This window comes from Aspergillus pseudonomiae (genome assembly GCF_009193645.1).
Source record: "Aspergillus pseudonomiae strain CBS 119388 unplaced genomic scaffold BDV37scaffold_29, whole genome shotgun sequence".
NCBI classification, from domain to species: domain Eukaryota; kingdom Fungi; phylum Ascomycota; class Eurotiomycetes; order Eurotiales; family Aspergillaceae; genus Aspergillus; species Aspergillus pseudonomiae.
In genome coordinates, this window is record NW_022476021.1 from 225,312 (window position 1) to 236,953 (window position 11,642).

Genomic DNA, 11,642 nt, shown 5'->3' on the forward strand with positions numbered 1-11,642 from the left:
CAGCAGAAGCTTGCACCCTAGGAAAGAAAGAAGGGGCTAAGGAATCTTCATGGGTCACATAATTTCAAGAACCTGGGAGCCTGAGGCCATTCATTGTCACTTAATTCTAGTATGTCACGTTCAATCATGGAATGGGCATGTTGCTTCTTTTCCGGATACGGCTACTATATGCTAAAGTTTACTTTTTGATGGGGGGATATTTATTAGTTCTCCTGCAGGCATTCAGCCCTTCCTTCTTGCCGCAAGCATCACGCTTTTAAAGATAGGTGTCCAGAGTATCGTATCGCCCCAAACGCGTATAGAATGAGGTTGAGATTTAGTCTTATGAGTCTAAAAGGGATGTATTGTCGTTCATTGTGAGTTGCGCTCATTACTGAAAGATTTTCAGGGGATCGACCGCTTATAAAACTCTAGTCCCAAAAACAAAAATCGCACGACGGCGAGGGCGGAGATTCTTTCCAACCATACATCCAATACCAGCTTCTTCTAACCGGTTGTTCGGACCATGGTTCTTTATATTAACTACAAAACCTTGGTATCGACGGGTTGTACCGATCGGGTCCTTGAAAACAAACTGTGGGTACCCTTTTTGGCATATCCTAAAGCAGGACATGGGAAATGAGGATGCTTCCTTCGACAGGATAGCAATGATCAATACCGGGCGGAGGTAATTATATAGCTAGACTTCTCGAGCCTTGGGTTTGTCGGCCTTTCCCGCCCATCCAACGGTAATCACAATAGAATTGCCGAATCCGGCCGTTTAGGAGCCCCGTCGACGAACATGTCTGATGCAACTCTTCATAGTAGGTCACGCTGCCATATTCTCCCACCAAATCTGACGTGGTACCACGGCGTTGTCTAAACGTCTCATAACGACAGCTCATACGGATTGCCGTACTTCCAAGTTCCGAGGTAATTTATGCAAGGCCCTCAATGAATATTGAATGGTATGATTGATTTCTCACTGCAGTTTTCAGGCATCCCAAGTCTGCATATTTGAGACACACAGATATGATTGAGGCAATGGAGATATAATTAGCTATGGAGGGATACCATATTCAATATATTGAAGTCATGCATTGCCATGGACTCGGTGCTAGTGCTATTTCCGGCAGTTTCCTTGGCACAAAAGAGGCTTCATGCCATCCAGGTGAATCAGATCTCACCGCTCGAAGCCTTTTGACCTCGCTACTAACGGTTTAGAAGTGAGCTCTTAACTTGATTGGAGATATTAATCAATAATCCACACATAACAGGGCCCGACATGACATCACTGGCGGGGAGGAAGGCTGGTATCTCACCATGTGCAACTCCTCGGAGTTGTCGGGTATACTTCGTGCCCATAGATCCGACGATGCGAGACAGGAATGTTCAATTCCTTGGCTTGTTGCGTTGCATGACTCGACCGTATCACGCCGTCAATGGTACCTATGAATAGAAGTGGCCAACGGAGTGATCATCGGTGTCATCCCGGATCGGGACAAGCGGAGCCAAACCGGACGCCTAAAGCTATGGCCTAGTATCTGTATGTCTCAATAAGGGTCCAACCCGGCATCATCTGACTGGCCCGGAAAGCGGGAAATCCCCCAGTGAATGCACCCCCGCATTGATCTCCGCCCACCGCATGAATCAATTCCCATCAATCCATCAGCAGATGAGGAGACTGTCTCACTCTCCCGTGGGTATTTCCCCGCCGCATCTTCTCTGCCATTGCTCCGGTTTCAAACCTATGTCCAGGAAGGTTCTATCGGGATGTCTCCAGTGATGGTGACCGAACTATACCCGATAGCAATGTAGTATCTCGGAGACGGTGGCGAGGCAACCGCCTGTTAATGCTTCGATATACCCTGGAATTGGGTATATAAACCCCGTTGGAGTCCCTCTACGAGCATTTACAATCCCAAGCAACTCGACTACACTCTCCAAGACTCAGAAGCCTTAAGCCTCCCCACAACATTTCCTCCCAAGCCATCTTTAAACGATACTTTTTCAAAACATCCACCAGAACAATGAAGTCCTTCACTGCTATCTCTCTCCTCGCCCTCTTCTCTTCGGCTTTAGCCGCACCTGTTGAGCAGTCAACCGACGCTTCTACCGCCGCCACTGTCTCCGTCTCCTACGACCAAAAATACGATGTCGGCGGCAGCTCTCTGACTACTGTTGCCTGCTCGGACGGTGTGTACGGCCTCATCTCCCAGGGCTACAGCACCTTCGGCTCCGTCCCGGGCTTCCCCAACATCGGTGGCGCTCCTACCATCCCCGGCTGGAACAGCCCCAACTGCGGGAAGTGCTACCAACTCCACTACGCGGCCGGCAACATCGACCGGTCCATCTACGTGACTGCCGTTGATGCGGCACCCGGTGGCTTCAACATCGGCTTGCAGGCCATGAACGCTCTGACGAACGGATTGGCCGAGCAGTTGGGCAGAGTCAATGTGGACTACACTGAAGTCCCCCGCTCGAACTGCGGCTTCCATAATTGATGAGGTTGTCTTGACGGATGGTGACGATGAATCATGAATTACATGATCCAAGTATCTAATTTTATCTTCTTATGTCTCTATTTCAGCATGTGATATAGCACTAATGCATTACGCGGGATAGCATAATTAAAGAACGTTGCATTTGATTCTGAAAGTGGAGATGGTATCTTTTCGTGATCTATTGTAGTAGTTCTATATAAATAGTGTTAAGAGGTCTATCATAGTGTACACGCATCCTTTACTGTGCAACTTCCAGCATTTCTTCCACTCTGCCGAATTTAGAACGGGGTTTACCGATCTGCTGGCCCCGCTCGCGTTCGGCAGCATCAATACGCTGCCAATCCTGCCAGGTTGTTGCCCGCAAGCCACGCTTCTCGGCCTCGGGACGTACTCCCTCCCAGCCAAGACCGGTGCTGTGACCGGGGCCATTCAAAAGAGACCCCTTGCCTCGGTGGCTGCTCAAATCAGCCACCACCACATCTGCCGTCGTAAATGCATCCGTCATGGTTGTTGCAATAACGCCGGTGGGTCCACGCTTGACCCAGCCAGCGCAGTAGAGACCCGGTAGGTGTGAGATAACTGACCCATCAGGGAGTTGTTCGTTAGCCCCCGTATTCGTGGGGCTCGTGACTCTGCCGAATCCGTCGTTGGGGATGACACCTCGCTTCGTGTCGAACTGAATCCCCAGGTCTTCCAGTCCAGGCAAAGGTAGTGATTTGTATCCAACACTTCGGAAGAATGTATTAGCAGGAATGTTGACCTGCGCTCGCTTGCCGCTGGAAAGATGCTTGGGCGACACCTTGGCGCTAGGAATATATGGATTGGTCGGGTCTAACTCATTGCGGGAGAATTTGACGTGTGACAGGCGATATGGATGGATTGGGGACCAGTTGAGGCACTCTGGCGAGAGAAGGAAATCTAGAGACCAGGATTTGGTCGATGTTGCGGGATCGTTACTGGATCCCTTTGCGAGTAGTTGGATGAGTCGCTTCTGGGCTCTAGGGAGGGCATTCATGACATCGTCTGGTGGGAATAATTCCTTACGAACTGGATCGAACGACACCCCCGGTAGCTGGAGCAACTCACGAAGCTCCTTGATTGTGAATGCAGCCTACACATTGTTAGTATAAATCTGCTACGCTACATAGTGTATCCGGTTTCCGCCAACATACCTGCATCGGCCCTCGACGCCCAACTACGTGAACTCGCTTGATCTTGCTCTTGGCCAATGCCTCGGTAGCATAGTCCGTTATGTCAGTCTTGCGCAGGGCATCCACATCTGACAGTAGGATTCTTGCTACATCTAGCGCAACGTTGCCCTGGCCGATAATCACTGCGTCTTCACCGGCTGTCAGGTCAGGTGCTAGGTCGCGGTGCTCGGGAAGACCGTTGTACCATCCGACAAATTCGCGAGCTGAGTATACATTTCGACAGGCGTTCTCTCCGGGAATACCCAATTCCTTATCCTTTGGAGCTCCGTATGAAAATAAGATAGCATCATAATGAGGCTTCAGCGCCTGTAGAGGGAGATTCTCGCCGAGTTCAATATTGCCAATGAAGTTGAACCGGGGAGATGAGGCAACTTCAGTAAATTTCTCTTCACAATTCTAGGGGCCAGTCAGATTGATCCATCTGTAACATGGCGAGATGGCTGGGGCACAATAATCGTGAACAATTAGTCACAACGTACCTTGACTTCCGGATGGTCTGGCGCTACACCATACCGCACCAGCCCGAAGGGCACGGGCAACTTTTCGTACATATCTACCACAGCATCGTCCAATTTTGCCAGCAGTCTATAGGCTGCATAGAAACCGGCCGGACCCGACCCCACAACAGCAACGCGAAATGGCTGATTAGTCTGCACAGACTGACTGTTATGACGTCGTTGCCATACTGACTGCGGCAAAAGACGATGCGGCGAGCGACGAAGTGGAGAGCGGCTGATCTGCACCGTGCATTGCGAGCAGATGTAAGGCACACGCTGGAGGTTCATTGTGCCTGAGACGGATGCGCAGTGGAGTTCGCAATTAATTGATCGATCTGATTGACTTTCCCCGAGATCGATAAACGGCCATGACGGCAGTGCACGTGATCCTTATCGGGCCGGTTGCCGCGCCGACTATCGCGATGTTGACGATCCGGAGTAGATAGAGAAGGGCTTTTGCATGGGTCAGCTCGCACGAGCTTCTCGGACACTTTCCTCCTCTGACATTCCATCGTTCCATGGTTCCGTCTCTTGTTTCCTACATGCTTCATCTTCCCCAGCATTCTTTTTGTTAAGGTTATTGCGTCTACCACGCGCTCATCTCCCCGCTCTCTCGCGTGGGTGGATGTATTAATAAACACAAAGTCAAAGATTCTTCCATCGCCACAATGGGAGAGTCGCCTCCATTCCTTTACAACCCTTCAGCGTACAGCTTTAGTGGACCGACAGACCGCCCTTTCAACCCAAAGGCTGTGACACAGGCGAGCTGGACTCGTCCACCGTCAAAGCCCAAGCCAAAGGGGCCACTGGTGAATTTTAATCGGCATCCGGACTCTGTAAGCATTCACGATATTCATATGTAAGGTCTACATACTGACGATATGGGTACCCTGAAGTATTGTAACATTCCTGATGGCAGGTCCAAATGGACTCCAATGAATCCAAACACTAAGAATAGGGTGATCTGCGGGCGGAAGGTACAGCTTGGGCTGCGCATTTTACAGCTGACTGGAGCTCTTGGGTCACTTTTCTGTGCCATTGTTATCAAAAATGCTGCTGCGGCCCTTATATGGATTGTCCGTGTCGGAGTAAGTACAGACCGAGTTTAACCTGCTTGAACGTTGCCCTAACATCTGATAAGCCGGCTGTGGCAATTCTACACACTCTTTATGGTATCTATCACCTCTGTCGCTCAATTACAAGACCTGCTGGGACTCAAGCCAGCTACATGTTATTTTCCGGAACCTTTGACCTCGGCTTGGTACCTTTTTACGTGTTTGCAGCATATTTAGGCTTCAATCAATACACTGACAATGCATACCATTGGAGTACTTTGCTCAGTGCCGACTTTGAGGTCTCGACCAAGATTGCACAGGCCACATTTTTGCTGAGTGTCATTAATGGTGGATTGCATCTCATTTCTTTGGGGATTTCGGTCTTTCTGGGTCTTATTTTCCGCAAAATCACCCGTCTGCCTCCAGATCTGAATCCTTTGGAAGATAACTTGACCGCCCGTCCTCACAAACGAAACAAGTCCGAGATCACCAAGAAACATACTAGCAGCTCTACTTTAGACTCCACTATGTCGGGCGAGACGCTAATCGGAGCACCTCGTACTATGTCATTCATGCACACGAGGGCCAAATTATCCGAAGGCGGTTCTAGTAACTCACCGTTAAATGCGAAGGAGAATAGGTTATCCCAGATGACCATGGCTTATGATCACGACGAACTTCCTGTACCACTGATGCCTTTCGGGCAACAAGCGGACACTACAGAGCACATGATGTACCAGCTTCCGGACCAGGACGCAGACATTCTCACAAGACCTACAACCAGAATTTCCTACGCTTCACCAGTACGAGAACGATCTCCAGATGTCCCTAGCCGATCTCAGTGTGCGAGCCCAGCTTCGGAAAACTGGATCGCGTTCCCGTCTCGATCCGCTTCACCTGTGGAAGAAGGCCAAAGAGAAAATCTCCTCCACCGCGACCCCTCTTCTACGTACAGCAGAACAGCCAACTCGCCAGCCTCTGGCAATAGTGGACCCTTGGATTGGTTCAACAATCAGCGTATTGGATGGGACCTTGAAGAGACAATTCGAGAAGATGTACGTGGCGAATATGAATCTGTTCCCATACGGGAATATTATGGAAACGATGATGAGAATCATTATCGTCCGCAACGGGATAGGTTCTACGACAAGGCCGAAGAAGATATCGGGGACCATCGCATGCATATTTTCGAGGACCATGACGAGGTTAGGGAGTCTTCCGAGTCACTACGCGTCAATCCTTTAGCGCTGAACCCACCCACCCCTCAGCCTGCCATTGATGAAACATCTATTGATGCAACGCAAAGTGGCCGTATGGCGCTCGTGGATATCCCTAATCTCTCCCCCAACCCAACAGCTACGCCACCTCCTGTTGACAGCCCTGAGAAGAACGGTCGTTTTTACGGTGAACTTGAAAGCAAGACTGGACTCAGTATTCCCCGGAATGTCAGCAATCACGATGAGGACACGCGTGGCTTAGGGCGGAAGAAGAGCAAACTTATGAAACGCAGAAGCCAGAAGATGAGCACCTACGGCGCTCTGAAGCAGCATGATGACGCGATCGATGTCAACGAAAACGGGCTTATGCTTCCGCCTCAGAGTCCTATGACAGTTGAGAGCGATCGTAAGGGCCGTGTCGTCAGCAACTCTGGGGCTGATTTCGGTTCTAATGTCAGCGGTGGATCAGCCCTATCATACGGTAACTACATTGCGGGGCTTGGGGTTGGAAGAAGACGAGACGTCAGTGGGAAGGTTGCGGAGGAAGGCCGAGGCGGCATGAACAAGGCCACAGACGAGAAACCAACCATCCGGGCTGCTGGATGGGCACGTTTTGCCGGACTGTAGTGCTTTATTTTACGCAATGAGGCGCAAAATAGATGGTTTTTCGGTTGTGGGATTAACATGACTTGGTAATGTGTTTGGTATGATGGAAATTTCTTTACGAGGTTTGATGGACGTTTATGCTATGATACTCCCTTGATTCATGTATGTAGTAACGTAAATATTGCACGAAATCAGAAGAATAAATATGCACTTGTCTACATGATCAGATCAATTACACTCGCTGTTCAAGGCCCCCGACTACATTCTTATATAGATTTAATTCTTGCTCTTGCAAACAAACCTGACTTCCCTGTATACTATTCTCGTTATATCTTCAGGAACATTTCACTCAAGATCACGTTTAGCATGATTTATTCCAGCCCTCATAAATAGCAGATTTTGCCCGTTCACCGGAACCCCAAGGCCGAAGGGACATACCTCCAGCCATCGGAGTGGTGCGTAGCAATGGCATCGTATATCTCACGCTCCAACCTTAAGCTAGCTTGTTTATGGTCTGCGAACTGATGGCCGCAAAACCTGCCCAGCAGCAAACTGTACCTATCATCCTTGATGAATTGTCATCAGTAGTGTGTCAGCCTGTTAGTCCCGTGCTCCTATGGTGCATCCATGTTGTATAAGGTAACTCGAGGTAGTGGTAGGTGTCCATCCCAGTAGACTGAAATAGTTAAGGAAATGTTATTAGTATAAAGGTTATGAGTATACTTGAACAAACAGAGTCCGTTATCTATAGTAGTAAGCTTAGAAGCCTGAGTTACCTTTATAATTTATAGAGTAACAAACCCCTTATCTCCAAAAACCATCCTCAACAATGAGCCGCAACAAAGAGATCGATCTGCCGGGGCCAGTTAATGACTACACAACGTTCGAGTTAGTACTCTCGGGATACGCAACGAGGTTGTACCTGGATACACTCGGTTCATCTCCCGAGATAATGCATTGTCAATCGGAAACAAGGAAAGGTCCGTGACGTTGTGGCAGAGATACAACTGAGTTTAGGGTTCAACGTGGAGTGTATCATATTGTTATATTTGCAGAGACAGTCTCACTAGTTTTACATAGATCACTTCCCCATTCTTGTCGGAAGCTGAGTTGCACATACTTCAATATTTCGATGCTGCCCTACCTCTTAACATTGTAGCGGATATACAACCAGGAGACATGCTAGATAGAGATTACCGAGATACTACAAACAAAGCTGTGCTTCCCCGTGTCGCCATCAGCCGAATGACATTTATCACTCTTTCGGTACAGATAGCTTGGTAGCTCAAATCTCGCAACGTAGGGTTTAATTTCTCTATTGCTCAGAAACTAGTATAAGCGACTCTCAGGTCCCTCCATAAGTTCACTGCAGGTGCCTCAGGCAACGTCTTTGATATTATCCTTGTAGACCAACATACTCTGCACATAGCATGTGCCAACAACCTAATACATGTACCCGAACGTCCAAGCTGCCCAAAGATTCAGTCTTGCTGTTGTTGGCTTTGTAACATATCAAGCTTCAGGACATTTTATCCAGATCTTCTTGTATCTCCGAGCGTAGTTTGCACATCGCGTCATCATCAACAACTACTGTGTCATCCACTGCTATATGACCCAGGAAACAAGAGTAAATGTTGGACTGATGGCTATTATCTTGATACGCGATTGTGATGGCATCGTAGTCCACAGTATGAGTTCCGTCGACAATTGCCAGGCATCGTTTGTAGAAGGTCTTCTTTTGCCGTAATTAACGAGCCCAGGCTTCCCGGCTTGTATCATTCCGGTCCCGGTCATCACCAATGTCGGCTTTGACCTGCACATATGCCTTTCTTGTGTCGAGGTTCTCAAGTCCCGGTTTGACACCCATGATAGTATGTATAACGTTTGTGATAGGTTGGCCAGGTGGTGTTCAAAGAGATTCTTAATGACAATATAATGGGATAGGGAATAAAGCCCTGGTTATATATGATAAACAGTACCTTTGGCTTTCGAGACTAGCAGTTGAGTTTCCTATACTGTAGTCTTGTGTTAATGAAGACTCGGATTATTCCACTGATATTTTATGGGTGATTTATACTACTCTTCGGATAATTGAAGCGTCTGTGTAGTTTCTTCGGAGTACAGCATGGTGGTATCAACCTTACTATCTGGTTTATCCCGCAACTGTATGATTTTCCTGGAATTCCCGGCTCAAGAAGGGAGGAAAGAAAGAAAGAGAAAAATGGCACATTTGATTATGGAACTTGCATAAAGCTGTTTCAAGATTATTCTCATGAGCGGGATCTTCCTAAACAATGGCAAGTAAATAGAGCCAGAATACAATACCAGGGTAAATATAACAATGGAAATTGCCGTTCACGCCAAACAGTTCTTCTACACAGATCTGATTTACAGTAGAAGATATTACCTTCAGTCAAGGTAGAAAAGAGATAGAGATATTCCATTTCCTCGTTCCATACGCATTAGACAATCTATAAACTAAAGGCGAATTGCCCCAGTACAAGACAAGTCCATTTTCTTCCAAAAACGAAAGAAAGAAAAAAATAGCGATAAATGCCGCTGACCCTTCAGCAGTACACATATTCCGAAATCGAGGAAAGCGCCATGATTCTTCATACTCCTTTAAACAACTTTTCCATTTCTCTCACCAATTTCTCCACTCCCTTCTTTCTCGCCTCTTCGCCTGGCGCCTGACCGGGGGGATATTTCTCATCCATGCACGTGGAGATGACACCATCCTGACCGTCATTGTTCTTTGTCGTGAGCCTCGCCTTCAAACTTCCATATTTCAATCCAGACATCCATTGAGCCAGAGTCCGCTGAAAAAGAGTGTCTTGTATATCACTCGGGTCGAAACATGTCTCATCCCAAGCAAAACCCCGGTCTCTGACCTCAACATACCAGCAGACCTCATCGTCGGATCCTTCGCTAGCCATTGGTACAAGTGTCTTGACAGGTTTTGATAGTGAACTTTCGGTCCCTCTCCAAAGAACTAGATATCAGAGTCCAGAAAGATGAATAGTGGTGCAGCACAGTTCCGAGGAATCAAGCCCCTTCCATAGTCAACAAAACCCATTCCACCTCCTGGCGAGTAACGTAGACGGTTGAATATTCCTGGTCATGTGAGCTGATCTTCGCCAATGCTGACCCTAACCCTCAAGAGTCAAGCGTTGTGTAACCCCATCTAGATGTTTCATGGCATTTTCCAGGGGGGGGGAAGCCATCCGCTGGCTACCCATGGGAGAAAGACGAGTGGGCTTACTCCGGTACTCAAAAATCTATATGCTATGTACATATACTAGCCTTGGGTAGTACCTGTCTAGTCCACAGTGTCCGGTATTTCCCTCTTATCAACCAACAAGAGGGGAGTGAAGCAGCTTCTATACTTGAGATATATGTGATTAAGCTCTACACTACTGTTGTCAACGTTAAGTGTAGCGTACACCAGGTACATACTGTCAGACTATGCCTTGCTTCAGGCATATAGTAGAGTACGTGCTAGCCCTATAGAAATGGGTATTCTTTGATATGACTCTGCACGGGATCCTCAATAAGCAATTTTGGCAGAACACTCAAATCCAAACTACACTTCCAAACTTGGGCAACGATACAGAATGATCCTATTTAATATAAGATATTAAGAAGTTGAAATATATCTAGCACAGTTCATGCGTTTGACAGTTTTGTCTCTCGGTCTAGACATGCAGTAGATCTTTAAACAGCCATGTAGACTTGTAGACTTTTATCTGCTGCTACCAATGTTGACCATTTCACAAACAAATTTATTATACTTTTCAGAAGTACACGCGGAAAACAGAACCCATATAAAGAAACTATTTGCAAAAGAACAAAGACACATTATACTCCAAAGGATCACTCCAAAACAAAGACTCGTATCAAGGATAGCAAAAAGAAAAAAGAAAATCAATTCAAACCAGATTACTGGCCACTGTTGCGCCAATCGAGTTCGTTTTCAAACCAATCATCCTTATTGTGCGCACTCTGATGCGCTATAGAAGTATGTCTGTTGTCAATTTCAGGTCTACTAGGAGTAGGGAGTTCTGCCTGCTGTTCCCTTCTGGTATCTCGCCCTGATATCCTCGAGGTATCCCATGGGAGTTCGCTTGTAAACCAATCATCCGCATTGCGCGCACTCCGATGCTGTATAGAAGTATGTCTGGCGTCAATTCGAGACCTACGAGGAGCACGATGTTCTGCCCGCGACTCCCTTCTGGTCGCTGGCTCTGATATGAGATGCTCAAGGTGGGCCAACATGGTTTCCTTAGCCGCTTGTTGGGTTGGTTTCTGACAAACGTACATTCTCTTCGAGAATATGTAGCCAGGAGCTTTGTAGTTTTCATTCCTGTACTTTTCTGTAACTTTCACTGGAAGGATCCCTAGTTTGATATAGTTCTTGACGAGGGCTGCGACTCTCTGCGTCTTGTCAAGGTCGTCGCCGTCACTCTGTGTGTCGTAGTCAACGAGTCTCTGCCCCCGATAGGTGGCTGTGAGGCTGACCTCAGCAAAGTATTGCTTCTCGAGTTCTCTCTCTTGGTAATCCATTCTGGGTGGG

At 47.6% G+C, this 11,642-nt stretch overlaps 4 protein-coding genes across 4 annotated transcripts; 2 read left to right on the forward strand and 2 right to left on the reverse strand.

Moving 5' to 3' along the window:
• The first annotated feature begins 1,903 nt into the window (after positions 1-1,903).
• aspf13 (allergenic cerato-platanin Asp F13) lies at positions 1,904-2,602 on the forward strand. Its single transcript, XM_032078307.1, has one exon. The coding sequence runs from the start codon at positions 2,010-2,012 to the stop codon at positions 2,481-2,483; it is 474 nt and encodes a 157-aa protein (XP_031941946.1). The 5' UTR covers positions 1,904-2,009; the 3' UTR covers positions 2,484-2,602.
• Positions 2,603-5,081, reverse strand: BDV37DRAFT_108134 (NADPH-adrenodoxin reductase). The gene is made up of 3 exons (XM_032078308.1): positions 4,174-5,081; positions 3,656-4,090; positions 2,603-3,594 (listed from the first exon to the last, which is right to left on the reverse strand). Exons 1-3 carry the CDS (start codon positions 4,477-4,479, stop codon positions 2,722-2,724), a joined length of 1,614 nt encoding a protein of 537 aa, XP_031941947.1. The 5' UTR covers positions 4,480-5,081; the 3' UTR covers positions 2,603-2,721.
• On the forward strand, positions 4,541-7,288 carry BDV37DRAFT_247171 (uncharacterized protein). Its single transcript, XM_032081838.1, has 3 exons — positions 4,541-5,027; positions 5,088-5,279; positions 5,333-7,288. The coding sequence occupies exons 1-3, from the start codon at positions 4,860-4,862 to the stop codon at positions 7,088-7,090; spliced, it is 2,118 nt and encodes a 705-aa protein (XP_031941948.1). The 5' UTR covers positions 4,541-4,859; the 3' UTR covers positions 7,091-7,288.
• A 3,720-nt stretch (positions 7,289-11,008) lies between these two features.
• On the reverse strand, positions 11,009-11,632 carry BDV37DRAFT_282669 (uncharacterized protein; the record flags this gene model as incomplete). Its single annotated transcript, XM_032087102.1, has 1 exon — positions 11,009-11,632. The coding sequence occupies one exon, from the start codon at positions 11,630-11,632 to the stop codon at positions 11,009-11,011; it is 624 nt and encodes a 207-aa protein (XP_031941949.1).
• Positions 11,633-11,642: the final 10 nt, after the last annotated feature.

Coding starts and splice junctions, on each gene's coding strand:
- aspf13 (XM_032078307.1), top strand. CDS start 2,010: ATGAAGTCCTTCACTGCTATCTCTCTCCTCGCCCTCTTCTCTTCGGCT.
- BDV37DRAFT_108134 (XM_032078308.1), bottom strand. CDS start 4,479: ATGAACCTCCAGCGTGTGCCTTACATCTGCTCGCAATGCACGGTGCAG. Junction 4,091..4,173: donor CAGACCATCCGGAAGTCAAG/GTACGTTGTGAC, acceptor ACTGGCCCCTAG/AATTGTGAAGAGAAATTTAC. Junction 3,595..3,655: donor GGCGTCGAGGGCCGATGCAG/GTATGTTGGCGG, acceptor AACAATGTGTAG/GCTGCATTCACAATCAAGGA.
- BDV37DRAFT_247171 (XM_032081838.1), top strand. CDS start 4,860: ATGGGAGAGTCGCCTCCATTCCTTTACAACCCTTCAGCGTACAGCTTT. Junction 5,028..5,087: donor TTAATCGGCATCCGGACTCT/GTAAGCATTCAC, acceptor GGTACCCTGAAG/TATTGTAACATTCCTGATGG. Junction 5,280..5,332: donor TATGGATTGTCCGTGTCGGA/GTAAGTACAGAC, acceptor ACATCTGATAAG/CCGGCTGTGGCAATTCTACA.